The following is a 27,926-nucleotide window of genomic DNA, read 5'->3' on the forward strand; positions in this document are numbered from 1 at the left end:
TCTACAACTCTGCCCTGGGTTAATTTCCAGTGGTATGAATGGAAGTGTTCAAGACGTGCTTGAACAGGATTTGGATCAACTGTTTTAGCGGAAGGTGTCCCCGTCCATGGCAGGGGGTGGAATGAGGCGATCTTTAATGTCCCTTTCAACCCAAACCATTCTAGGATTCTGTGCTTCTGTGACTAACTAGCCAGTTAGTGCATCTCACCAGGAGGCACTTTCTGGGATCAAATATTTAGGAATATTGCTGCCTGCCCTTTACCAGGGGCTGTTGCTGTCCCACACACCCCTTGTACAGCCAGCAGTGGAGTACAGCACTCTGTGATTCACAGGGAATCAAATCTCCCATTGCTCGTGTGTGTAAAATACTCATGGAAGGGATGGGACCATGAAGTGCATTAATGAGGACACTGCAATAACAGCAAGGATTTGGCAGACAAATTGACTTTTATTGAGGCTCCAGCAATTACACCTGGAGCAGCAGAACTACAGCAAATCCATGGGTTGTAATGGGGTGAGGAGACCTAGAAAGCAGAAATACAGAAAAGGAAACAGGGCAGGCAGGGAAGGGCAGGTTTGTGCCGGTCCTTACATAACAGAGGAGTTTGCTGCTGGTGACAGAAGTGCACTGTGGGATTACAGGGGCAGAGGTGAGTGAAAAACAGGGAAAGGAAAAAACCTACCACCCTTAAATTAAACACACCACTCAGAAAGAGGGTGAGGAGCTGTAGCTTGGAGAAGACAGCAAGAGAGGTGTGAGGTCAGATAGCAAACAACCTCTCCAAGCCTGGGGACAGGCACACAAGGAAAGCAGAGAGCCACGTGTGTGCAGGTGGCTGTGTCAGACGTCACTGGGAGGTGGGAAAAGTCCCAGCACCGTGTGCACGGAACTTCCTGTGATATCAGGGCAAAACTGAGAACTGGATGACAGCAAAACGGACTCAGAGCCATCAGGGAGACAGGGACAGAACTGAGGGTGGATGTTTCTGTTTGGGGTGAGCAGCAGGAACATGGTGACAGCTGGTGATGCTGGATTTGTGATATACAGAAAAAATTATTCCCTTTGAGGGTGGTGATGCCCTGGCACAGGTTACCCAGAGAAGCTGTGGCTGCCACGTTGGACAGGGCTTGGAGCAACCTGGGCTAGTGGAAGGTGTCCCTGCCATGGCAGGGGGCTTGGAACGAGATGAGCTGTAAGGCCCCTTCCAACCCAGTGTATTCTGTGATTCTACGTTATTTTGTGCCACCTCATGCGGTTCCCTGTGCTGTATGCCATCCTCCACCTTCTCTCCCTCTCTTTAGAGCTCCCTGACTTTCCTGGCTGTTAGATGTATCAGCATCTATCAAAGCAGTTATTTTGAAATAGTTTCTCATATGCTGCTGTGGGAAATTATTCACATGGTATCACTTATTGATACTGAATGGGGGTTTTTTGCAGATGCAGGCCAGGAGGAGATGGTCAGTGAACCATGAACCTCTTTCCTTTGCAGGGTCCATGCTTTGAATTGGAGGTAGAGGTGACAACAGGCTCTTTGTAATTTCATCCTGTCACTTTGAATCACACGGGGATCCTTATCAGCAGATCCTTTTTACAGACAACACACAGCACATTACCCTCAATGGCATTTCCTTTTCAAAACAGCATTCTTGTGCTTTGATCAACGTGTAAAGGACAGATGAGAGTTGGGTGCAGTCTGATTTGATCTACCAGCCTGGGATATGAGAAAAAGGAAGGCATTTGCATAATACATCGCTCTGGTTTCATGAGTCAGGGGCTGGTGGAGTCCACAAACATTCTAGATATAGAAGTGGTAATATTTACGGAGGCAACTTTGAAACCAGATTAGAGAGACACATAATCCCAGTACGTTTCACATACAGAAGTCTCCAAGCTTAAACTGAACAAAAGGTTCAGTTGCTTTGCACAGTGTGTTAGTGAGCAGCAGCCAGTAAAAGGGTGTGTAAAATTCTCAGTTTTGAGGAAAGGTGCCATCTGAAACCAACTGGAGCTTGCATTTGGTTCACTTCTAGTTCACAGCCCTGGCCTGGTTTTGAAAGAGCCGTTAACCTGACCTTTGCCAGTTCTCCTTGTGTTCTGTGTAAATAAGCCTTGGGTATCCTTAACCCCCTCTAAGAGGCATTTACTTCTCCTTCCCTTGCAGGTGTGTCAGCTCCTGCCACATGTCCAGTGACAAGTCCATTTTCACCCGGAGGCGAAATGCCGTGATGGGCATCCTCCAGAGAAGCTCAAGATGGGCAGCACAGCCTGAAACAGCACAGCAGAGGGTTTGCACTGTCCCCAAGCAGGGCAGCAGTGATGGCAGGCAAGAGGAGAACCCAAGAACCTGGAGTTCTCTCTGTCCTGAGCGGGTTTTGCCATCCACATACAGCTGTGTCAGCGTTGGGGTAAGAAAGAAGAGCTGTGAATAGCTCCTGGGTCCCAGTGGGGTGTGCAGGAGCTGTGCCCATGGTCAGAGCTTGGAAACTGGCACAGGGCCATGGGAATCCACGGGAACTCATCCCTGCAGGAAGTTCTCATCCATATATAGCATTTCCTTCCCTGGCAGGGGCTGCATGCAGTGCATTTCTCCCATGGCACTGCTGGAGAGGAACTGGGAGCAGCAGGCAGAGGGGTCAGGGCTGCCGAGGAGATCCTCTCTCACATCCTGTGTGCCGAGGGACATGGCACCTATCTGGCAAACATCTCCACACCTGCTTTGCTGTGTTGAAATAGGAAGTTAGAAACCTAAGTGAGAGTTTTGATCCTCTCTGAACAGGGCTGGGAGGAACATTGGGGCATTGCTTGGGCTGGCTCCTGCCCCAAAGCAGGATCAGCACTATTAAACAATTTCCATTCAGGAGCATGTCTACTGGCTTTTCTTTTAATTTTTTTTTTAATCCTCAGATTTAAAAGTGGAGAGTCCTTACTCTCCTTAAACACCCTTTTCTAGGATTTAACCATTTTCAACCCTAGAAAGTGTCCCTGAATTGTCCTCGTAACAGTGTTCAGCTGGCAACATTTTGTTTTAGTCCCTAATGTTAAAAGAAATGTATTCCCTTTCTGTTTATGTACATAAAACATTCTGTTTTATGTATTTGGAAATGGTTACCATGTCCACACAGCCTTACAGCCCAGCAGAGACCTTCCCCAGACTAAACATGGATGGGTCCTGCAGTCCTACAAAGCCAGACCCTGGGCTGTTCCTGAGTCCCCACTGGAGTCTCTCCACCAGGCCTCACCTTTCTCAAAGCATGACACCTGTGGAAGTTTATATAGTTTATATGCCCCAATGGGATGTTTGCCTTTTTCACAGCGGCATCACCAATTGATTCTTTGATCCACTCTACACCAGATCTTTATCTGTAAAAGGCCTGCCTAGCCAGCAGGCTCCTATCTCACATTGTCATGGATCATATCACATTTCTCTGCATGGACTTGCACCCTACATATTGCCAATCCTTTTTCCATTTTGTTGAGGTCATTTTGACTTTGAATCCTGGTCTCCAGAGCGCTCATGGCTCTTCCCAGACAGGTCCCATTTGCCAAAGACATAACTTTTATTCCTGGATTTGGGTGGTTAATAATACCCAGGTGGGGTGGGAGAATCACAGGGTCATTATGGTTGGGAAGGGCCTCCAAGATCACCAAGTCCAACCATTGACCCAGCACTGTTAACCGTGAAACAGTGTCCCCAAGTGCCACATCTGCGTGGTTCTTGAACATTTCCAGGAATGGTGATTATTCCACCATTTCTCTGGGTACTCTGTTCCAACACCTGACCAGCCTTCGGGTGAAGAAGTTTTTCCTAATACCCAACCTACCCACCCAAACCTAGGAAAAAGTTTAGGGTATTTCCTCTTGCCTATCTCTTGTTACATGGGGGAAAAAGGCTGACTGTCATCTGGCCACAACCTCCTTTCAGGTGTAGAGTAATAAAGCTCCCCCTGAGCCTCCTTTTCTCCAGGCTGAGCCCCCCCAGCCTCGTGCTCCAGACCCTTTCCCAGCTCTATTCCCTTCTCTGCACACGCTCCCAGCCCCTCAGTATCTTTCTTGTTGTGAGGGGCCCAAAACTGAATCCAGTTTTCGAGGTGCGACCTCACCAGTGCCCAGCACGCGGGGAGGGTCACTGCCCTGGTCCTGCAGGCCACACTAATGCTGATCTACGCCAGGATGCCCTTGGCCTTCTTGGCCAGCGTGGGGCATAAATAATGGAGGTTCTGCCGGGGGCCACCGTGGTCCCAGCGCTGTCTGGGATGAAGCGGAGCGGCCGGAGAGACGAAGGGAGCCGGTGCGGGGGCAGCGCGGGGTCCGGCGCGGCGGCAGCGCCTTTGTCCGCGGGCGGGCGGGCGGCGGCGCGGTGCGGGCCCATGTGGCCGCAGTGCCGCCCGCCGGCGGGCTGGGCCGGAGCATGTGCAGCTGCGGCAGCACCTGGCAAGGAGCCGCAGCGCCGGGGATGTGAACCAGGCGGGGAGGAAGGCCCTTGACTCATCAGATAAATCCAGCCCCGCACGGCTGAGCGAAGGCGGAGGAGGCGCGGCGGTGAGCCGGGGAGGATGGCGGGGGACAGCGAGCAGCGGTTGGAGGAGCAGGGGCAGCCCAGCGGCGGGGAGCCCTTCCTCATCGGGGTCAGCGGCGGCACGGCCAGCGGCAAGGTGCGGGGGTCGGCGGGGGAGCTCCGTGGGGTGGCCCCCCAGGCCGGGCGCGGCGGCCACATGGCAGCGCGGCGGGTCCGAGCGGCCGCCCCGCCACGTGCGCTGCTCCGCGGCCGGGCCGCGGGCTCGGGGCGGGCGCTGCGGCCGCGGATGGAGCCGCGGCCGGGGCTGCGGGTGGAGCCGGGCGGGCTCGCTGCTGCCCGGGGAAGGCTCGTCCGGCGGAGGGAGCGCGGCCGCCGAGGCCTCTGCCCGGGCGGACGGAGCCCCGCGGACACGTGGAGGGGGGTCCGGGGTGGGTGCGGGATTTACTCGCTCCTTCTTTCTGGCCGGGACCTTGTGTCCCTCTGTGTCACGCAACGGGCAGAGCCGGGGGCTGCGCGGAGCAAGGGTGGCCCCAGCTCGGCCGGGACAGAGGCGGCATCTCCCCTCCAGTATCTTGCCTGTGGCTGTAGTTAGCGCTTCCCCCGTTCCCCTTCACCCGCACCGACCCCAGGGGCTGCCCGCCCCGCAAGGCACCTCGGGGGCGATGCAGTTTTTTAAATTTCCACCCCCGCCGCCCGCAACGGTGTCGGTCGTGCATGGGGGTGTCCTTCTCTGCCCAACTTTAGGGTAGCAGGAGCGGGGATTCTGCAGCAAATGCTGACTCACAGCGGCAGAACGACCTCCTGGCTGCTGTGCCAGGAGGGGCTGGCCCTTGGCAGCGGCAGGTGGGAGCGGAGCGGGGCGAGGGCTGCGGGGACGGGGCATCGCCCGCCGGGGTAATGCGGGTGTTCCCGGCAGGCTGCTACACCCAAGCTGCAGCGCAGGGCAGCCTTGCAGCTTTTCAGCGTCTTATTTTCGTTGTTTCATGCAGTGTGTCCGTCTGAATGTGTTTAACCTCGCTAGGTCACTTTCTTTCTTAATAGGAAAAGAAAATAGTTTGGGTTGTTTTTTTTTTTTCCCTTCTTATTTAATAGCAGTAAAAGAAGCCCCACAGCTCATTAGCACTCGTATGCAGGGCAGCACATTCTACCTGTATTTTGGAAAGGATGAATGGATTTGGAAGTAGCTATACCTGTGAAATATTTCTTGCTGAGGAAGCTGAATGTGGGCTGGCACAGGAGAAGGATGAGCCTGATGTCTCCAGGCTGATCCGTGTCTGGAGGGGATCCCTCCTTCTCTTGAAGGTATAACCCAATGGCCTAGTGTTTTAAGCATGTGTCTCTGAGTACCCTCTTGATTTTCGGACTGCTGTTGCTGCTGCAAGGGGGAAAAATCCAGCTGTAACAGGGGAAGGATGGTGAGAGAGGATGCAATCTCCTCCGGTGGGAACCAAAGCTGGATTGTTCTTGCAGCACAGCTCCTGGTGACTCAAACACGCTGGGTTTGTCTGTTCTCTGATGCGTGGGTCTGCCTCTGTAGTTGTCCCAATAACATCGTGTCTGGCGCTGCTGAACTGTTATGTCTCTGAACACTGTGTCTCAGGCCCACAAGGTAAAAGCAGTGATTACAGTACAATGCACCACAGTGGTGCTCAACTTCAAAGTGAAAATGCTCAAGAGCAGCAGGCTGCCTTAGGAAAAAAATAGGGAAATGGTCCTTTCTAGCAAGGGAGATGTACTAACTGGCTCTTCCTGTCTCTCAGCTTTGATTTCCCCCCCTCCAGTGACTGCTGAAAACCTCTGTGCAGTGTTACCTGTTGAAGGGAGTCCAGCAGATCACTACAAAGTTGGTGGGAAAAGGCCACAAGAAATACGCTGGCAAAAACCTCCAAGAAACAGGAAAAAATTACCTAGAACTTGTGCCCACAGCCTCTCAGGTTCACATTTGGTGTGGCTGCAAGGCAGGGATGCGAGGGCTGTCCCTGACCTGACTGGTGACAGTGGCCTGTGCCGGGTGCTGCAGCACACTCTGGGAAAGCAACGGTGGGGCTGATGAGGTTTGCTTAGCTAAGGGCTTGCCTGCAGCCAAAATCCAGCCCAGGGGCTACCTGCTGATGTGCTGGCTCTGGGTGAAAAGTGAGTGCTTGCAGGGGAGTGAAGCAGGCACCTTTTCCAGTGGGAAAGCGACAAATCCATCCGACTCGCCTCGACTCCAATTGGGGGTTGTTGTCACAACACGCCCCTTTGGCAGCACACCGGCCCAAAGATAACGGAGGGAATTTGCCTTCCAAGGCCCCCCGCAACTCCTCCCACTGCTGTTTTTGGGTCTGACATGGGGACAATAGGCTCCACAGTCCCCTCCATCCCTCTTGTGCACCAGCAGGGTCAGGCTGTGGAAGGATGGGATTGTGTTTTGTAGCTGGCCATGACTTGTGTGGTGTGGTGCCCTGTTGGAAGCGGCCGGCCTTCCCAAAAAGCTGGTATTGTTTGGATAGTGTTCCTTAAATCTGTGAGAAATCACATTCAAAGGCTGAGTGCTCTTTCCCTAATAAGCAAAAGAGGCTTGAGCAACTTTGGCCACTCAAATAGAGGTAGAACCCTGAGTGCTTTCCTGGTTTTTGGCTCTGGGAAGAAAGCTGGACTGTGTTGGGAGCAAAACTGGGGAGCTGTAGAGGCCCTGAGCAGCCTGGCGTGCTGCAGCCCCTGTGAGGGCAGTGCAAGGTGCACAGTGGATGTTTTGAGTCAGCTCAGCTGGGACAGGCTCTTCACAAAAAAGAGCTGTCCCCTGAAATCCAAGCACTGTGCAGTCTGGGCAAAGCGTGCTGTGCTTTCCTGGAGTGAAGATGACTTGGCATTAAGACCCCCATCCTTCCAAACACGAAGAGGACTGAACTGCCTCATTCCCTCAGAGCGATTCCCAAGGCTTGTTGTCACATTTTCTTTCACCCTGTCTGTTCTCAAGTGTTCTGCTAGAGTTCTTGTTCCCTCTTACACCCATGGCCTTTGTGCTAACAGCTCCTTCCCTTGCTCCTACAAGACATTCCTGACTACCAAGGACTCTGCAGCGCACAAGGCAGGCAGCCAGGCTGCGGGCTGGAGGAAAGTTCAGCAAACTGACTGCTGAGATGAGCTGGGAGCTGTTGGGATACCTCCTTAAGCTCTTTGTGTCCTCACTTCAGCTTAGCTGCTGGGACCTTGCAGATCTGCCAGCAGTGCCTGGAGCAGCTTGCTCCCAGCAGCAGCATCTGGTGCTGGGGTGGCTGCAGGGGTGGGGAGAGCTCTTGGAGCTCAGGCTGAAGCATTTATTGTCCCCACGTGAAGTGAGGTGCTGATTGCTGCCTTCCAACAGGAGCTTGTAAGAAAAGACAGATTGCTCTGGTTGGCTGCTCATCGCTCAAATTGTAGTGAGGGCTGGGTATGGGTGCCACTGCAGCCCTGTGGTTACATCATTTGGGTCTTGAGTTAGCACATCAAGTTCCCAATGTCTGTTTGAACATGCAGCCTCAGAGTTTCCAGCCTGCAGAGCACCAAGATTACAGCCTTTGATCAGCCAGGTGTGCTCCTCACTGACTCCACCAGGAGCTTTGAACACTGGCAAGGCTGGCTGAGGCTGCAAGAGTGAGCCAGCCAGGAGGCTGGAATTGCCCAGCCAGGGTGGGACAGCAGTGTTGGCCCCCAGGGAAGGAGTGCTCTGAGCTGCATGAGGCAGTTCCATCTCTCATGGAACCTTTTCTGTGACAGAGCTCAGCCCAGCAAGGGCTGAGGTCCTCCACAGCAGCCCGGGGGTCGCTGCCACAGTGTCACCACCCAGATGGCTGGCAAAGAAGCCCAGGGGAGATCTGGGAATGACTCCCCCATGGGAGGAGGACTAACAGGAATTGCAGCAGCCCTGTGCCGGTTCAGCACCATTTCCTGGTGACGTTCGTTTGTGGCTGGCAAAAGACCTGCATCACAAGGTCTGACTAGTTAAACACTGGTGTCAACGTGTGCTAGAGACTCATCAAACTTTCTAGTAGAACGTTGTTCTGTGCCAGCCCTGATCAGACTGATCTACAGGACATTTTGATGGGTCAGCCCTTTCCTGTTACTGGTGGAATATGTGCTCATTATGGAGCCTGCTTACCATAGTCCCGTGGGCTCAGCCAGCTCTGGGCTATGGAGTTTGCAGCAGGGGCTCGAGAAAAATACCCTGTGCCTAAAACCAGAGGATTGGGAGGGATTGTGTTAGAGGGTTTGTTTTCCTCTCTGCATGTAATCTGTGTTTAGAGCCTCTGTGTGTGCCTGTTTATGCTCCAGCCTGGGATTGCTGATCACATGCACAGTGTCCCAGGGTGAGTGAATAGAAACCTGGCTATCCCCCTCCTGCTCTGGTTGGTCTGTGTCTCACAAAGGGAAAGGCAGGATGGTGAACCTGCCTGGGAATGCTCTGGGTGGAGGCCCAGGCTTTTGGTTCAAGAATAGTAAGTTTCCAGTCCTGGTGTTGCCACGTGTGTGTGCTCCAATTAGGACTGGAAAGGATGGCGTGGGTCATGAACTGGCTGTCTGCAGTTACAGGCATTTGATAGATGCTCTGGGACCCTTCCCAGTTTGCTGTCTGTTCTGTGTGTCATCCCAGTCCAAGCACTTCCTGGTACTTCATAATTACCGTAACCTCCAGGAAGAGACCAGCATCTGTAACTCATGTGCTGCAGGAGATAAGGGCAGCATGCTATAGAGGACAGCAAAGAAATTTAACAAGTAATCACAGTGGTTCCTTACGTTTGATCTGAGGGAAAATCCTGTCAGAGCACAAAACTGGAGACTGTTTTATCCACAGAGGTGTGATGAGGACACCCCAACCAGGCTGCTGCAGCTGCAGAGCCATCGCCAGCTCCTGCCAAGCCAGCTCACAATCAGATCCTGCAGGGAAGGGTGTTATGGCAGTGATGTCCCTGGAGATAACCTCTGGGCTCCTCTCCCTGGTGGGATGGGACTGCTGCAGTCTGTCCTTGCTCCTGGTTGTGCTGTGGGCCAAGGGCATTGCTCTGTTGGGGAGGACTGTCCTCATGAGCAGCAGCCTGCAGCGGTGGCAGGAGGCTGTGCCTCTCTTTCTTTTGTGTGCTTTTGGCACAACCTTCTTTCTCCTCCTGAGGGATCTGGCAGCTTCAGTGTTTCTTTAGGGCTGGAATCACTTGATCTGGCAAAGTCACATTACTGGGTGTCTCATCTAGAGTCCCTGGGAAAATGGGAGGTCCTCCCTGCAGCTGGAATGGGACCTTGAACATCCCTCTGCAGTGCCGGGTTCCTTGGGGATGGACAGACTGCTCTCAGCATACGGCTTTTAGCATATCCACCTGCACAAGGCTTAGGAGCTCCTGCTAGCCCCAGGATAGGCCTTGCTCTCCTGGGGCTGGAGGCATCAGCTGTGTCCTGGCCCCTTCTCATGGTGGTTCCTGGTGGGTGACAGTGGTGCTGTCCATCAGCTTTCTCCTTAATACCTATTGGAAGTCATAATTCACTGATCAGAGCTACCCAGGAGGGATTGTGGGATAATCTGCATAATAATGTCAGGGAATTAGTCAACTCCTGAAGAATAGCTGAGCAGCTGGCTATAGGCCACGAGTGAATGTGAATTAAATATGTAATTAATGTATTCCAAATAAATGTTAGAGGTAGGCCTTCAATCTGTTGAGTTTCTTCCCCTGTGTACCACCTCTCTCCTTTTGGGAAAATATGTTGGATATCTTCTTCAGGTGCCCTCTGCATCTTCCTAGCAGAATAAAGCTGTACTTCTTCCTTGAACGCCGGCTGTTTGTGTGCTTGGTTCAGGGGAGGAGTCCTGCAAGGGGAGCTGCAGCTGCTTCTGCTCAGGAATAACCTCTTGGAGCTCTCGCTCGCATGGTGCTCTGCTGATATCTTCCTCTCCACGAGCTGTGAGGTGTGGGCTGCTTTGCACAGCTTTCCCAGGGAGCAGCTCGAGCACCAAGCCTGGGGGAGCACAGCTCTAGGCGTTTGCTCCAACCTGCAGCTGAGATCCCCTCGCTGCAGTGTGTGGGAAGTCATGACCTGTGGCAGGAGCCGGCGTCACTCCCTGCCCGCCTGCTTGGAAAGTCCTACTTCAGTTCCGTGTGGCTACCGTGGGAAAGGTCTGCTTGGCAACCACAGAGGCTCAGAGGCTGCTGGGGCCTGGCTATATTTAGTTTTAACCAAGTCCTAGAGGAGGGGAAGGCTTTTGCTTGAGAAGGCGTCCTGTTGCTGGGAGTTGGCTGTGGCTGAATCACTGGCAGCATTGGCTTTGGCTTGTGGCAAGGTGTGCATGGATGAGGTGGGTATGGAAAGGGGCTGAGCAGAGACCAGCTCTGGCATAGCTCTCATATTCCTGCGGATGAGTTGTGTCACGTAAGCCATGGCTAGTGATGGGCTTCAAATCCTCCAGCTTGTGTACTGGGATCAAGTCACCTTTCTCAAGGCATCCTCTGCGCTCCTGGGCTTCTTGGAGAAGAAACAGTTGTCTTTTTCCCTGGGAGAAGCAGCTAGGAATCAGCAAAAGAAGGAATCTGAGCCCAAGCTGCCCCTTCAAGTGGCTGCTAGGTGCCTGTTGTCAGCATGTGTCCCCTGCATCCAGACTGGTGCACACTGGCACAGGACTTTGGAGTCCTGCTCTCTTCTTGCTCATAATGGGCATCTGTGTGACTCCCCAAAACATGGCTGTGCTCATTTCCAGTTATTGACGAATCTTTTCACAGCCACATGTATGCTGTGCTGCTTTTGAGAAAAGGGTTTAAGCAGGGAATATGTCATTTATTTGGGGGGACATATCCCAAGGCTGGGAGTTTCTGTTCCCGTTGTGTAGGGGAGTTTCCAAGATGTGTGTTTCTGGTTTTTCTTCCTCCTTAACAGTGTGTATTTATCAACCAAGGGGAAAAACTGCATGTCCAGCTGTAGGAGTTGTTTAGAGTGGCATCAGGGACTGCCCCTCATGAGACATTGTTGTTCCTACCACAAATGATAGTGAAAAAAGGAAAAACCTTCTCTTGGACCTCGCTGAGGTTCACAGCCCTACAAAGGAAAGCTGAACACAGCCCTGGAGTGGACAAAGGCAAGCTGAACATGCCCTATCCCCCACTCTCCATGTGTCCTGCTGCACTTAATGCAGGTGCAATATGAGAGCAGTGCCTGGCCCACACCTGCAGGACCGAGGTGACAAGTGTCTCTCTTCCCGGAGCCAGGAGGTGACATCCTTGCTCACTCAGTCAGTATGGTGTGCTGAAAATGAGCTTGGTCCTGAGAGCAGGATGTCCTTCTGCCAGCTCTCCAGAGCCCACCAGGGAAAAGGGAAGGGTCCACTGTGTCTGCCAGGTTGCTTTTTCCAAGAGGCACTATCTGCCCTCAAGCCCTGGATGGCAAATGTAGCTGAGCTACAATCTGTTCTTTGTCTGGAACCTGGAGGGAGGATGTGTTCCTGTCTCCAGCTGCTTAGGGGTACTTTCTCCTTGGGCTTTTCTCACTATCAGGTGTCTGAAATTGTGAGGTATGGAGCTAGAGGGTGATTTTCAGAGCTGGTGGAGGCTCTTCTCCATCTTCCAGAATCCACAGACCAGAGATTAGTGTGCACAAGGCAGAAGGAAGACTGGCACCATTTGTCTGATGCTCTCAAATTATTTTATTGCCAATACACTTGCTGAGGTCCAAGGGGAGAGAGTGAATGCAAATCCATGTGCTGCTTTCACCGATTCAAAGGAGACGAGTCCTGGGCCCTCCCCTTGGCTGACAAAAGCAGTTTCTGAGGCAGATCCACATGGAACCTGTGGCTCTGGGGGGTCTGTCTGGGTGGCTGTGCTGAAAGGTAGTTTATTCCTGATGGCAGAGGGCCTGGGAAGTTTGGTGTCCTGGGCAGCTGTAGCCAAGGCTGAGCCCTGCTGTGCTGTGTCCTGTTGCTGCATGGGCAGGCAGTGGTGTCTGGGGGAGTGAGCGGCCAGGAAAGGTGGAAGAGAGGCACTGAACACTCCTTGGTTTTGCAAAACCTATGGGATACAGCTGGATAAACAGTAGGGCTGAGGCAGGTCAGAGAGGGATTTGGGATTGGGAAAACAGAGGAAAGGGAGAGCGGGCTCTGGCTTTGTCCGCACGTGTGCAAGGACAAGTGACTGGCACGCACTTGCAGGGCTTTGCTCTGGGTGGAAGCAGCTTGCTGCAGGGCAGGGCTGTCAGCCTGGCTTGGGAAGCATGACCTGCCTGCTGGGAGAGGCAGGAGAAGAAGGTGGGATGCTCAGGAGACCCCATCCCTAACACCAAAACCCAAACTGGTGCCCAGGGCTGCCTGGACTGCTGTGGGTCAGCTGGAGCCAGTTCTCTCTGCAGCAGAGCTGTGAGTGAGCTTCTCCAGCCAGGCTGGGGATGACTCACAGCCCAGTGGTGACAGCCAAGGCAGGTCAGCCTGGCCTGGAGGGAAGAGACAGTCTCTGGAGACGGGAATGCTGTCAAATCTTCCAGCTTCTCAGGCAAACAGCCTTGCCCTCTGCCTGCTAGGGTGAGCTCCTCTGCCAGGCATGCATTCCCCTCCCTGCTCCCTCTCACCAGTGCTGCCTTCAGCTCTGCAGCTGGAGGTTGCCAGCCAGGTATGGAGCCATCCAGGAGGCAGGAGCGTGGTCAGAGCCACTGGCAGGCTGGGGTAGGCAGGTTGGGGCAAACACACTGCTCTTTGCAAGGCACAGAGCTCAGCAGAACACTTGTGGTGACCAGGGCCAGGAGCAGCTCAGCTGGGCACATGCAGCCAGTGTGATTCCTTGAGTGGGAGCTGCTCCTTCTGGCACCAGGAGCTGCTTTGCCCCGGGCAGTGGACGGCATGGGGCAGCAGCAGAGTGCTCCCCAGCCAGCCTGGCCTTGGCTCTCAGTGGCTGGGGCAGTGCTGGCTACCAGGCAGCGATGCAGTCACCACCAGTGCCTTGCACAGCGGCCAAGGCCTCCCATGACTAAGGAGAAGGGACTGCAGCAGGCTCTGGGATTTGTCCCCCGAGCTGTGCTCTGGGTCGTGTTGCAGTGGCGGCCACTGCCCCAATGCCAGCAGAGCCGGTGCCAGCTGCCCTCTGCCAGCCTGCTCCGTGTGGAGTGCGAGGTACCCGCTCCCTGTGCCAGCAGCCAGGGCCACGTGGCTCCTCAGCTGCTGACTCCGCAGTGCCCTGAGCCTCCCGTGCCAACAGGCACCAGGATGTGCTGGCTCCTCCCTGCCCTGGTAGCTGTGGCACAGGTCCCTGATAAAGTCCCACAGGCTCTCCTCCTTATGTTTTCCCATCCTGGGCTTTCTTTGCTCTCTCTCTGAGGACTCTCTCATGCTGTGGTGGAGCAGAGCTGGGGGAGCCAAGATTGCTTTCTCAAGGAAAAAGTGCCCCACGGGGAGCTGCCTAGCAGGCTGGAGTGCCTGGGGCGCCATGGCATGTGGCTGAACCCAGGCAGGAGCCAATTGTTTTTCTGCTGCCACTTGTACCCAGAATAGGAGCTGTGGGCAGGCTATAAGGGTGGAGGAGAGGGTGGCAGGCAGCAAACTTGGTGCTGCTGTCACACTAAAGAGTACCATGGTGATGCCTCTGGAACACTTCTCCTTCAGTGGCTTTGGGAAAACCACAGACTCTTGGCTGGAGGTGCAGCAAGCGGGCAGGGATGTTACCTGGGGACATCCTCCCTGTGCTGCTAAGATCTAACTTACTGCTGATGTGCTTCCTTTGCTATTCCTTTCCCAGTCCTCAGTGTGCTCCAAGATTGTCCAGCTGCTGGGCCAGAATGAGGTGGATTATCGCCAGAAGCAGGTGGTGATCGTGAGCCAAGACAGCTTCTACCGGGTCCTCACCTCGGAGCAGAAGTCCAAAGCACTCAAAGGCCAGTTCAATTTTGACCATCCAGGTGAGTGACCATCCAGGAGAGCAGCACTGGGGCTCTGCCATGCACTGTGGGGACAGGGATGGATTGGGACCCCCAGCTGCAGCAGCAAAGAGCCTGCATGGACACTGGAGCTCTGAATCCTCATGGGACACGAGTGGGTGGCTTAGTTAAGCTCTTGTGGAGCAGGGTGGCTGGGACCCACCTGTGTGTCATCCCCCCATCTCTCTTGGGAAGGAAATGGGGTGGGGTGTTTGGGATGAGAAAGAGCCAATTATAAACCCTCAAACTCCTTAAGACCCTCCTCTTCCTGCAAAAACACCCCCAGTTTGAACAAGGTTTTCATAGAATTGTAGAACCATTGAATAGTTTGGGTTAGAGAGGACCTTAAAGGTCATCTTATTCCAGTACCCTTCACCTAGAGCAGGCAGCAAAGGAACAGATTGGTTTTTGGTGCAGCTGAGTCAGGCCCAGAGAGATCTGGCCTGGCAGAGTCCCTGGAGCCAGCAGCTCCATGTCCCTCCTTCAAGGAGGGAACCAGCTGTGCAGCTGCTCTGCAAACCCTTCCACCGAGGGGCCCTGCCCTGTTACTACAACAGGGGCTCTTTGAACCGTCTCTGGGCTCAGCAGGGAAATTCCCGAGCTGCTGTCCCCTCGTCCCCAGGAGGACAATGGCCAGAGGCAGCGAGCACAGAGCAAACAGAGCCCTGTCTGTCTGGCAGCTCTGTGCTGGAACACTGCTGCAGTCTCTCTCCGAGGGCTGGAGCCCTGGAGGAGATGCCTTCCTGTTCCTGGGCTGTCAGCGCTGCTGTACAAGGACGGTATTGATCTCTGCAGGCCACAGCCCAGGCTGGTGCAGAGCCACAGAGCCCCGTGGCTCTGGCAGAGCTGGGCCTTGCCTCGTCCCTGGGGAGGTGCAGGGCTTTCCTCCCAAGTCTGTGTGTCTGTCTGTCCCCAGTGTGAGGTGCCAATGAGGCTGGCTTGGGCAAAGCTCAGAATCTGCTGGGTGGGAGAGGTTGCAAAGCTGCCTCGGGTAATGTTTCCTCTCTCCTCAGATGCCTTTGACAACGAGCTGATCGTGAAAACGCTCAAAGAGATCACAGAAGGGAAGACGGTCCAGATTCCTGTCTATGACTTTGTCTCCCACTCCAGGTCTAACAGCTGCTCCTGCCTTGCTGTGCCTCTGCTAACGTCCTGTGGCAGCCCTGCCCTCCCCAAATTCCTGCCCTCTGCGTGGGTGCCTAACCTGCCAGCACAAAGTTTCCATCCTAACTCCTCCAGCCCTGGATTAGAGCATCCCAGGCAGATACAGGCACAGGCTGAGAGTCTGGAAGGCTGTGTAGCCATCCAGCAACATCCAGGCTTCAGTGCTGGGGGTTACAACCTCCCTTCTCTTCCTCCACCCATGCCTCCTCTCCCCATAAACTCAGTGTTTGCAGCTTTAACAAGCACTCCAGCCTCTGGCTGTGCCAGGAAAGGAGGAGGACAACAATTCTTGTTCCTGTAACACTCCTCTTGCCTGTGTTCAGCTTGTTTTCGCATGCCCGTGTTGGTCGTGGACGGTGTGGCTCTGCTTCTTTTCCCACAAAAGCTCTGTGCTGTCAGGGAAGTGCTGCCTGCTCCCCAGGGAAGCAGAGCTGGCCCTGCAGGTTCCCATGCATAGGCTTTCCTGGGCTTTCTGGCTTGGCACATAACCCTTGTGAGCAGCAGCTGGCCGAGGTAGGGGGAGAAGGGCTGGCGTGCTTCCTGCTCTGCCGTTTATCCTTCCAGGAAGCGTACGTATGCCTTGGATTCCCTCCACGGCGGTGGGGTAGGTCTGCCCTCTCCTCTCCTGCCCCCCTGGTGCAGCAGTTGGTGTCCCAGGGTTGGAGCAGTGCTTAGGAGCACCGCTGTTTCCCCCCACCTCTCTTTGTGTTGCCCAGCATCCCCCAGCAGCAGGGTTTGACTGTGCTTCCCTGTGCCAGGAAAGAGGAGACGGTGACGGTTTACCCTGCAGACGTGGTGCTCTTCGAGGGCATCCTGGCCTTCTACAGCCAGGAGGTGCGGGACCTCTTTCGCATGAAGCTCTTCGTGGACACGGACGCTGACACCCGGCTGTCCCGCAGAGGTGAGCAGGGACAGAAATGCCCCTGGCTGCTCTGGGCAGCTGGGCACACAGGCAGGTGACAGTGAGCAGGGACAGAAATGCCCCTGGCTGCTCTGGGCAGCTGGGCACACAGGCAGGTGACAGTGAGCAGGGACAGAAATGCCCCTGACTGCTCTGGGCAGCTGGGCACACAGGCAAGTGACAGTGAGCAGGGACAGAAATGCCCCTGACTGCTCTGGGCAGCTGGGCACACAGGCAGGTGACGGTGAGCAGAGCTGGAGCTGGCACAAAGCTGTGAAGAGCCTTTCCTGTGCAGTGCAGAGTGCCACTAGGGCAGCTTGTGGCTTGCTCTGTGTCTCTTGGGATTCAGTAGGATTTTTGCTGCCTTGGCTGGGATTCCTCCTTTGATGACTGCTGAGTGTGCCGTGTCCTCGCACGGCCCCGTGGCACCAGCCCAGAGCCAGCAGCTGAGCAGCAGCTGCTGCCAGTCAGCAGATGCCAGCAGGGAAGGGTACAGTGGGCAAGGCAGAGCATCTGGACAGTTCAGTCAGAAGGCAGAGCCTGATAGATCCACTCAAGACCTGGGCTGTGGGTGTGCTCCGAGGATGGCATTTAGGCTGTGGTGTCCACCGTGGGTGGTGCACGTGGAGAGGCTGGTTGTACATTTGTGCAACCCAGTGTGGAGCTTTTGTGTGGGACCTGGCATTGGGGTGATGGTGTGGGGGCAAAGAGCCCTAGAAACCAAAGTGTCCCTCTCTAGGACTCCCAAGTCCTGCTGGCTTGGCTGTGGGAGACAGTGACAGTGTACCCTGCTGACGTGCTCCCCAGCTGATGGGGGGAGGGACACCCATGCTGCAGGGCCTGCATGACTTGAGATGTCCTTCATTTCTAAGCAGCCTTGAGGGTGGGGTCACCTCCTGGGTGACTGAAAAACCATCTGGGGGTTCTTGGGGCAGAATTCACTTCTGTCTGAACCATTCCTACCCCTGCCTGGCTCTGACACACTCCACAGGCTGCCTGGGGATGCAGAAGATGACTTAAGAGGAGCAGTCCCTTCCAGAGCTCTGTGCTGTGACGAGGAGAATGCGTCTCAGTGCGTCAGTCTGGGACTCTTGTGTGCATGGGACTGTTCCACTCTGCAGTGGAGCTGGTCTTGCCTGCCCTCCTGCTGTCAGACACATGCAGAGCCTCCTCAGCTGCTGAGATGGCATCAGCACTGATGAACCTCTCCTTTTTACCAATCCCTCTTGACCCTGCCCACTGTTCTTGTGTGACTCACCCAGGGAGGTGACAGCACAGTCAGTTGCAGGACGATGTATTAGCAGGTCACAGATATGCAGGGTCCCAAAATGTGAGCCCTAATCCCTTAAAATGCTGTGCAGGAGCTCAGGGCCACACCCAGCCCCAGGGTAGGACACTGTCATGGTGTGTCCCCAGCCAGCAGCTCAGCCCCACACAGCTCCCTGCTCAACCTCCCCTGGTGAGAGAGAATCAGAAGAGTAAGAGTGAAAAAACTTGTGGGCTGAGACAAAGACAGTTTAACAAGTAAAGCAAAAGCCACAAGGCAAGCAAAAGGAGGAATTTCTCACCACTTTCTCATGGGGAGGCAGGTGTTCAGCCATCCCCAGGAAAGCAGGGCACCATCATGTGTGATGGTTATGTGGGAAGACAAATGCCATCACTCTGAATGTCTCCTCTCACCTTCCTCCTTCTTCACCCAGCTTTGTATCATCATGTGTATGGTGTGGGACATCCTTTGGGTCAGTCAGGGTCAGCTGTCCCAGCTGTGTGCCCTCCCCCACTGGTGGGGTGGGGTGAGGAGCAGTAGAGGCCTTGGATCTGTGTAAGCTCTGCTCAGCAATAACAAAAACATCCCTGTGTTATCTACACTGTTTTCAGCACACATCCAAAACACAGCCCCACACCAGCCACTGTGAAGAAAATTAACTCTATCCCAACCAAAGCCAGCACATTCTCCAGCCCTTGTTCCAAACCACTTAAATCATGCTCAGGTCCCACGCTCTCCCGTCCATTCTCATTCCCCACCTTTGCTGTATCACCCAAATCCCAATCCCCTATTTTATGGAACACCCCTGTAACAGATCTGAGTGTCCACTGAGTTAATTTAGTCCCTGACTTTGGGCTTCCTTTTGTCCTAGTGGTCATTCAGGACAGGAGAAGGTGATGTGTAGTGTGGAGTTACGGGGTCACTGCTGTGCTCACACTGCTCTTGTAAGGATTGTACTTCTCCTACCCACCATCAATCACTTGCAAAAGGGCAGCTTTGCTGATGGAGGTGCTGCTGTCTCCTAGTTACTGCAGCTCATTGTTCTCCTGGTAGGAATCTGGCCATTTCCCTGCCATCAGCAGTTGGTAGGACCACCGCAGCATCAAATCTGTTTACTCTATGTCTGCCTGTCATTTCTGGGAAAGGAGAGCCTGTGTGAGAGGTGCCAAAGGTATAATCAAGTCCCTGGAATGTAGCTGGAGGCAACTCATTGCAAAAGTTGAGATCTTGTGTTGTGATGTGGCCCTGAGTCATCTTTCTGTCCCAGAAGCCCTAAAGGGTTGCAGCAATTGGGTTTCCAGCTGGGCCGCAGCAGGAGATGAGGTTTCTGGAAGTGCAGCTGACAGCTCAGTTAATCAGTATTGCTGGGGTTCAGTGTATGCAACTCGCACTGTGCCCATCTCAGCACCTGTCCCCAGAAGTTCTGCTAGCAGAGTGCAAGGGGCAAGGTCTGCCAGGTACCTCAGACAGGGATCCATGGGGCTCAGGGACCTCATTCTGGCTCAGCTCCCTCACTTCCCTGTCCTTGGCCAGTTTCCCTGAAAAAGAAACCAGGTCACACGCATGTTTTGGGTCCAGTTTGAGTTTGGACCTGCTGGCTTCAGAGGGGTGCCAATCTGTCCTTGGGATATTTGCATGCCCTGACAGCAATCCCTCAGGACAGGGTGTGTGGTTTTACCTGGGCTGTTGGGACCTGCTGCTTTGGGGCCAGGTACAAGCAGCAGGTGTTTGACCTGTGTTTGTGTGTGGGGTGGTTATCCTGCTGTGGTGTGCCCTGGGAAGAGGCAGGAGAGCTTTGCCCTGTCAGGACCAGCCCCTGCCCAGCCTACAGGCCTCCTGCACCCCAGCAAAAAAGGCGTGGGACCTGGGAAACAAAAGTGTTGTATTTTCCCTGCCTCTTTTTCTGTGTTGTTCAAGCTGGGGCTCGCTCCTGCTCTCTGGAGAAGCTGCTCCTGGTTCCTGGAGCAGGCAGGGAGCTGGCACCCATCCTGCTGCCAGCCCTTTTCCCCCATCTCTTCCCCCCTGCAGGGCTGTGAAAGGCCACACTGTGAAGCTGCTGGCCAAGGGCAAACAGAGCCATGGGGCCAGTGCCAGAGCAGCAGTGTCCTGGCCCCAAGAGCACACGGGCAGTGGCTGCCCAGCAGGTCAGGCAGGCTGGCAGGGCAGTGCTGTGCCTTGGCTCTGCCTGGGACATGAGGAAAGGCTCATTCCAAAGCTAGTGCCAGGCACTCACATGCTGGGGAAAAGCCAGCAGCCCCCTGGGGACAGCCAAGAGCTGTCTGCTCAGCCACAGGGATGCTTTGGCTCTTTCTGAGGATTGAATTCCTGCTGAACTGGGCCACTTGTCCACGCTGAAGTGGCTTCAGACTGGAGATGGCACTGGCCCAAATAGCTCATGCAAACAGAGTGGAAGGCCTAAGTGGCAGAACAAGCAAGAGGCCAGTTTGCTCTCCTGCCTTTGGGCTTCCCCCTGAGCTGACCCTCTCACCTCTGGTTCTCCTGCCAGCTGGGGACAGCACAAGGAGCCTGGCAGAGCTTTGCAGGCGGGTGAGTTTTACTCTCCCCACCTCTGCAGATTTGAGTTAAACTGTGCCCTAATGTTTGTGTGTGTGTGGCTGAACCCCACTGATTTTCTATTCTTTGGGCTCCTCTGCACTGGGATGACAGAGAATGCCCAGTCAGGCAGGACAGAGTGACAGGAGGGAGGCAAAGCCTGAGGCCGGGAACACTCAGGACTGGGCTGGCACTGGTTACAGCTGGAATGGGCATGCAGAGCTGAAAAGGGGGGGAAGGCCAAGAAAAGCCTTTGGCCAGGTCAGCCAGCCCTTGGCTCCTAGGAAAACTTGGAAGCAGATTAAAAGCATGGAGTTGGGCTGGGATGTGCTCATACACATGGACAGCAGCTTGCAGAACAGACATCTCAGGCAAAATATCCAAAGGCTGTACTTATTGAAGGGAGAGGGGGTGGAGAGAGTTGTGCCTCAGCTCCTGACTGTGCCTTCCACCTTCCCCTCAGTGCTACGAGACATCAGTGAGCGAGGCAGGGACCTGGAGCAGATCCTGTCTCAGTACATCACCTTTGTCAAGCCTGCCTTCGAGGAGTTCTGCCTGCCGGTGAGTCAGGGGAGTGGCACCCATGAGAGTGTTGGAACAGGAGCACTTTGTGCCACTTTTGTGCTCGCATCAGCCCCTGTGCCTTCCTGCCTCTCTGCAGGCTCTGGCCAGGGCAGGGTGTGATGGGGACTATTTATACAGCCACTGCCTTCCTGGTGAGATCACCCTTCCCTTTGGGAAGGCAGCATGGCCAGAGGAATCCCTCCCTGTGCAAGGGCTGACAAACCACTGGGCAGCTCAGCCTGGCAGGGAACATCCTTGGCTGTATTTAGCTGGGGAATGGGAGGTCGCTGCCCCCAGGCAGTCTTTGGGGGCAGCGTGTGTCTGCCTCCTCTTTTGGGCTGTCCTGACTGCCCTTTTCACCAGCCAGTGCTGCTGGCTTCGTGCATGGGAGAGCGGGGGAGATTCTTCCTTCTGTCTGTGCTGTGGGATGTGGCCTTGCAGGTTGCATTTCCTGGCTGGTGAGTGGCCAGGGGGACAAGGCCTGCCTGGAGAAAGGAAGCTCCTTTGGGAGCTGATAACAGAGGCAAGGCTGCCTGGCAGACAGGGACTGTCAGTGTGGGGGAATTTACTGCACTCCTGCAGACTTGCATGGAAATAGCATGTTTGCAGTATCAGCCATTGTACACCTTTCCTGGCTCTCATGGAGAGCAGCCAGTGCCTTGCTTCTCAAGGCTTTTCAAGCAGAGGTAGTAGTTATATAGGATTTTTTTTATTATTTATTCTGGAGAAAGTGAGCTAGCAAAGTCCTGAAACCTGGGAACTGCTGGCCAGCACCACAAGCAGGAATTAAACTGCCTCCCACCTTAGGAGCATCCCTGTGCCTGTCTGTCTGGTCAGCTCTGCCGCTTACCTTAAGAGGGGCTGATTCTGTGCTACGAGATCTTTTCCTGGCTCTTGCACAGCTCCCTTTTTTCAGTCTCACTCAGCTGTGGCTCTGGTGACCAATTCCAAAGCCCAGAAAGGCTTTTCTCGAGAGGCAGGTCCAGCTTGCAAGACTCCTCTTCTTGCAAATCCCCAGCAAGAGACACATACAGTTTTTCAGAGCAGCAGATGCTGCCTCAGGCTCTGAAGGAGAATAAAGTGTGAAACAAGGAGAGCACAGAACTGCCTTGTTCCTACCCACAGCTTTGCAATGGTCTGCTCCCACTTCCAACCTGGTGTTGGCTGAACTGCAGAGCAACTGCAGGCTCAGCACCCACTGTTGCTGTTATTTGATTCCTAAAGCAGCTCTGAGCCAAGTGGTCCAGTACTGAAATGGTCCAGCATATCCTGGTGGTTTTTGATATCTCTGGAAGCACTTGGAGGTGTCAGGTGACACCCATCACCCCAGCTGGCTTGGTGGGGCTTGGCTGTCAGCTGTAAAACTGCCACAAATGGGGAGGAAACTGAGACTGGCACCTGTAGGGAAACTAGGTCAGGACTGGTGTCCCGAATCACACCTTTGCAAGTGATGTGGTAGAGAATTCTCTCCCCTTCCCAGGCAGATCTCGTGGCTGTGCCCAGGCATGCCAGTGCTTTTGGAGCAAGTCTGGAGTGGATTCAGAGGAATGATGTTCCCAAGAGCATCAGCTGCTGCAGTCCTGTGATTATGAGGCTTCTTAATTGCAGGTTTTGTTCAGGGTGCCTCTTACTGGCTTCTATATGAGCTCATGAAAAATGGAGTCAGGGCACAAAGCATGGCCCTTGAAATGCAGAGCAGAACACAAATAAGAGCATCCAAAATGTATTGTCAGCAATGACATCCCTCCCAGTGGGTCTGGGGAGGGCAAGGAGCTGCCCCAGGGAGAGGGACAATGCCCCAGCCCATTATCCCTCCACTTGCCCTGTAACAAAGTGCTCTCTCTCCTCTCAGACCAAGAAATACGCTGACGTGATCATTCCCAGAGGAGCAGATAATGAAGGTAAGCGCCCAGGTCCTGCTGCTCTGCCCTGGCAGCCAGATTTGGGCTATTGCTGTTGAGTGGAGTTAGGTTGGAGGTTAGCAGGACCTGCCCCAGAGGGGACTCAGGCCACTGCCACCCAAGAGAGTGCTGCTACCACAGGTGTGCCAAGATGAGCCTGTTGCCTTTGCTCCTGCTTGGAGCATTATTGACTGGGAGTTTGTGTTCCTGTAATGCCTCCAGGCCAGCTCTTGGTTCATTCCTCACAAAAGGCAATGTGCAGCCTGAGTGTCCTGGCTGGGGTCAGCCTGACCATCCTGGCTGCAATCAGACTGACCACTGGCTGGAATCAGCCTGACCACTCTGGCTGGAATCAGCCTAAGTGTCCTGGCTTGAGGGGCAGAGGGATCAGTCCTGGAAGGGACAGCAACGGGAGGGATGGCAGGGTCACAGCCCTACCTTGGCTCTGCTTGTTTTTTGCAGCCATCCTAACACCCTCTCTCCCCCTTTTGCTCGCAGTGGCCATAAACCTGATCGTGCAGCACATCCAGGACATTCTTAACGGAGGACTCAGCAAACGCCAGAGCAACGGGTACCTGAATGGCTACACTCCCCCGCGCCAGCGGCAGCCCTCAGAGTCCAGCAGCCGGCCCCACTGACCCGGGCAGAGCGTGAGGCCAGCACGGCCCCTCTGTACATACTGTCCACTCGTCCCCCCCTTATCTATTTAAGAAACCAGACGGAGACGAAGGCCTTTAATTTTGTATGTTGGAGTTGCCGAACGAGAAGCAGCCGGTCGCTCGGGAGCCCGGACCACCCTCAGCTCCCAGCCTTGCTCAATAACTCCTCCAGCACGGAACCGGCTATAAATCTCTATAAATATAGAATTGCTCTATTTTTGCGTAAATGCAGAATAACGTAAACTTACTTGCTGTAAGGTATTTGCCAGGCTCAGTGTTGCTGGGAGGGACTGGGAAAAAGGGGGTCCTAGGAGGTGTTGGTGTCAGATCTTCACCTCAAACTCAGTAAGGAAGGAAGAAGTGTGGTGGTGTCCATCCTGGGCAGCTTGAGTGTGGCCTGAGTGTTACACCTGGGTTGGGTTTGTCTCTTCCTACCGTTGCTTGTTCACTGTGCAGCACCTGCCGGCCTGGTTCTGGCTGGCAGGTGCTGCACAGTGCTTCTGGCAGCTGGGAGAATGATGGGGAGTATCTCCCCTGTCTCACTGCGGCTCCAAGTCTCAGCCCTTCAACAGCATCCCATTCTGTGCCTGACACACCTTCCCACCACACGTGTGCCATACCCTCCAGTGAGGACCTGGAAGGTGGTGCTGGGTATGTGGCCATATAAACACAGCCTTTTTAGCAGTCTCAGTGCCTGGCTTGTGTGGGGGCAGCACGTGGATACCTTCAGCCCCTCTGGAGCTTGGTGGCTGTGTCTGGTGGCACTGACCCTGGGCTGACCTGCCTGGAGGTTGGCTTGCAGGTTTGAGGTGTGTCTCATTCCTCACTTGGATGAGTTTTGCTCTTGTGTGGGGGATTCTGGGGTTTATGAGGTATGGTTAAGGGACAACCAGCCTTTTCTAAAAGAAAGGGGCAATGGCTGATCAAAGGCAGCTGCTGAGCTGCCTTTCTGAAGGGCTCAGCAGTGTGTAGTGGTCCCTGGGCTGCCTTGCATCCCCATGTGGGACATCCACAGGTCCCATCTGGGTAGTGTGAAACTGGGTGCCCAGCAGTCCTCTGCTCCCTGTTTGCAGAGCCTGCCTGTATCCCTTTCACTGTCCTGGGAGAGGACACTGTCCCTGCAGTCTTTTGTCCCAAGAGCTGCCCAGGCAATGCCCTCCCTTTACCAGGATGAGAGTTAATCTCACCTAACCTGTTGGTGCTTCACCAGCCATGTCCAGAGGGGCCTGGTGGGGTTGTACTGCAGATTGAGGGATGCCTGGAGAGGCCCCTGCAAGATGGGGCAGTGTGGCTGGGGCAGGGGCTTGGTGGGAGCCAGCGAAGGGGGTTTGGTGGGATGGTAGCCAGCAAAGATCCTTTGGCCAGTGCTGCTAAGATGGACTTGCCCTACCAAACCCAAAATTTCAGGCATCCCACAAAGCTTGGAGCAGAGTCCCTTAGCCTTGCTCCATTGTGGTTCTTTCAGTTTTTCCAGAGCATTGGTTTTGCTCTGTGGTTAAGAGTTTAATGGACCGTGCTCCATTGCTCTCCGGCCTGATGTGAGCTGGGACAAGCTTGTTCCTGGAGAGAACAAGAAAGGAAACACCTTCCCCCAGTGACTGCTGCTGGGGCAGACTCATTCCTTCTTGATCTGGGATGAGCCAGCCTTTTATCCCTCTCCCTGTGTGCCAGCACTCCTCCAGGCACATCAGCTTTGCCATGACCAAGGGCTGATTCTGTGTAGGTAAGAGAGACCAAAGCTCTGCAGAACTGGTGAGGCTTCTCAGGGCTCATGCAGAAGACAAGGTAAAATACTGGCCTCCTCTCCCCGGTGAATAAAGACAGAATAAATGGATGCTGGTGTTGTCTCCTGTTTGGTGCTGCATGGTGCTGCTGATTGCAGTCCCAAGATAGAAGCAGGCTTGGCCAACCTTGTCTTAGCTCTGCAAGTCCAAGCCAGACCTGGAGCAAAGCTGCTGGCACAGATCAGTCTCTTGGTGAAGAAGGAGGCAGCAGCTCTGGCTATTGGCTGGTTCCCCCCACTGTAAGGCCCCAAAAAACTCACCTGACAAGGCTTTTAGAAAGGCTGCTGGTTGTTGATGTGCTCTGCATTAGATGCACAGGACAAATACTCTCGAGAGGCCAAAACAGCCAAAAAGATCTTGCTGGCAAATTTAGAAAATCAAAGAACTTACTAAAGGTTTAGAGTAGCACACACTCAACATAAAACACTTACCTCAGAGCATTAAATTGGCCCATTCAGCTTTGCAAACTTTAAGCCAATTCCATTTTAAATTGTTCATGACTTCTAAGAGGAGAGAATTAAAGAAGAAAGCAAGAAAAGATAGAGAAAAGGACACCCTGTCCTGCGTTCCAGAGGTGTTTCATTGATGAAAACTCCAGTCGGGGGATAGGGTCAAGACCTGTACTCGCCTGCGAGTTCAGCTTTAGCTACTCCTTAGCCTTCCTGGGCCCTTGCCCCAGGTGGGTTTTCCAGTCATTTGGCCACTGGGGAGCTTGGTTAGGGCTCCAGGGCAGGTGTGGAGCATTGCCTGCGCTGTGCCAGGGATTGGCAGCCCTTGCAGGGCTGGGATACAGACCTTGGGGATGGGGGATGTGCAGAGCAGGGCATTACCTCACCAGGGCAAGGCTTGACCTGCTCCTTCCCTCACACACATGCACCCCAAAATGCCTCAAGACTCAGTCTGTCACACTCACTCAGCAAGTCCTGGTGCATATGTGGCTTGGAGTGCTGTTGTGAGACCCCTCTGCTCTCAGAACAGCAGAGGTGGACAAGTCCAGCCCTTCCCAGGACCTTGGAATAAATGACATCAAAAGGCCTCACAGGCAGTGTGGCATTAGCACCAGCGGGGTGTCAGGCAAGGGGGCACTGCTTTTGGCAAAGGGATAAATCAGTTTGTGGCAAAACACTTGATGTCAGCATGGATGCAAAAATGGGAAGTCAGGCTTAAATGACCTGATAACCCTCTGAAGGAACGACTGCCTGGGTGGGTGAGGGAAGAGCAGGGCATGTTGTCTGCCTTGGCTTGAGTCAGGCATTTGATAGGATCTCCTGTGATCTCCTCATAGTGGTGATGTGTGGATAAACCCAGAGGTAGATGGAAAACTGGCTGAAAGACTGATCCCAGACTGTGGTGATCAGTGGTGTGAGGTCTGGTAGACCAGTAACTCGTGTCACTAGGTCCAGCCCATCTGACACCTTCACTGACGATCTGCATGAAGGAGAAATGAGCTGACAGAAATGTTTTGATGTTCAGCAAAGGGAATTGCAAAGTCCTGCACTTGGGGAAGAATGATCCCACATGCCAGTACGTGCTGGGACATCTGGAATGCACAGGGAAGGCTGTGAGGATCCTTAGCAGAGGGCTAATGGCATCCTGGGCTGCTTTAGGGGAAGTTTTGGGTTAGGGTGATCCTTCCCCACTGCTCAGATGAAGCCACACCTGAATGCTGTGTCCAGTTCTGGGCTCTCCAGTACAGGAGCTACTGGTGAGAGTCCATTGAAGGGTCATGAAGATGATGAAGGGATTGGAAGATCTCTCCTGTGGGGAAAGATTAGGACATGTGGGATTGTTCAGACTGGAGGAGGCTGAGGGGGAATCCTATTGATGTATAAAAATAGCAGGAGAGAGGGTGAAAAGACAGCCAATGGTTGGGCACGGACACAACCTGAAAAAGAAGGGGCTCCCTCTGAACATCAGGAAGCATCTGCTGGGAGAGTAATGGAGCACTGGCACAGCTTGTTCAGAGGGGTTGTTGAGTTTCTTTCTTGTAGATACCAAAACTGCAGAAGTTCATGAGCAACTGTTCTGAGACAACCCCACCTGAGCATGGGCTTGGACAAACTGAGCTGCCAGGACCCTTCTGACCTCAGCCAGTCTGTGAATTTCTCAGCTGGGAGAGGAGCTGGTGCCAGCTTTATCCCTTCTCCTCAGTTTGGCTCTAAGCTGTGTCCCTCCTCAAGGGGACTTCCAAACTCCTGCTGCTTTCCTCTGCTACTGCTGGTGCTGGAGCTCTTGCAGGTAAAGGTCATGCAAAAGCCTGGTGGCTTCAAACATCAGCATCGTGGTTTTGGTCCTGAGCATCGCCACGGTTTTGGCTCTCATCTTTTGCAGTTGGGAACACGGGAAGTTGCACTTTGCCTGGCAGTCTGTCCTCGTGGAATGTGAAGCTAGCTGTCCCCATCCCTGGAAATGACAGGGCCCGGCCTTACCTGCACCCCACAAACCTGTCCCTTCCTGTGGTGTAGACTGCTTGCCTATCTCTGTTTTTTCTACACATTTCTCCAGATGCTAGGGGCAATATGAGCCACGCCCCGCATGCCCAGAGTTTTCCAGGCCCTGCAGAGCAGCCAGATCATGTCCACCCGGGCAAGGACAAGGGGTGGGGTTTTTTTGTGCCCCAGGAATGATGGCCTCCTCCTGGAATGTGGCACCTGTGGGGTGCCTGCTCTCTCCCACCCCAATTCTCCCATGTCTCCCAGAGCACACACACGTTCTGGAAGCTCAC

The 27,926-nt window shown here is 54.2% G+C and overlaps 1 protein-coding gene across 1 annotated transcript; it reads left to right on the forward strand.

Moving 5' to 3' along the window:
* Positions 1-4,349: 4,349 nt before the first annotated feature.
* UCK2 (uridine-cytidine kinase 2) lies at positions 4,350-25,251 on the forward strand. The gene is made up of 7 exons (XM_038143991.1): positions 4,350-4,653; positions 14,231-14,390; positions 15,422-15,518; positions 16,331-16,473; positions 20,757-20,854; positions 22,710-22,758; positions 23,257-25,251. The coding sequence occupies exons 1-7, from the start codon at positions 4,555-4,557 to the stop codon at positions 23,394-23,396; spliced, it is 786 nt and encodes a 261-aa protein (XP_037999919.1). The 5' UTR covers positions 4,350-4,554; the 3' UTR covers positions 23,397-25,251.
* The last annotated feature ends 2,675 nt before the right edge of the window (positions 25,252-27,926 follow it).

Source organism: Motacilla alba, chromosome 8, assembly GCF_015832195.1.
Source record: "Motacilla alba alba isolate MOTALB_02 chromosome 8, Motacilla_alba_V1.0_pri, whole genome shotgun sequence".
NCBI lineage: Eukaryota > Metazoa > Chordata > Aves > Passeriformes > Motacillidae > Motacilla > Motacilla alba.

Bases quoted from the DNA above. Each gene is read 5' to 3' on its own strand.
- UCK2 (XM_038143991.1), top strand. From the start codon at position 4,555: ATGGCGGGGGACAGCGAGCAGCGGTTGGAGGAGCAGGGGCAGCCCAGC. The intron at 4,654-14,230 runs GTGCGGGGGTCG...TTCCTTTCCCAG, and splicing joins GCGGCACGGCCAGCGGCAAG to TCCTCAGTGTGCTCCAAGAT. The intron at 14,391-15,421 runs GTGAGTGACCAT...CTCTCTCCTCAG, and splicing joins GTTCAATTTTGACCATCCAG to ATGCCTTTGACAACGAGCTG.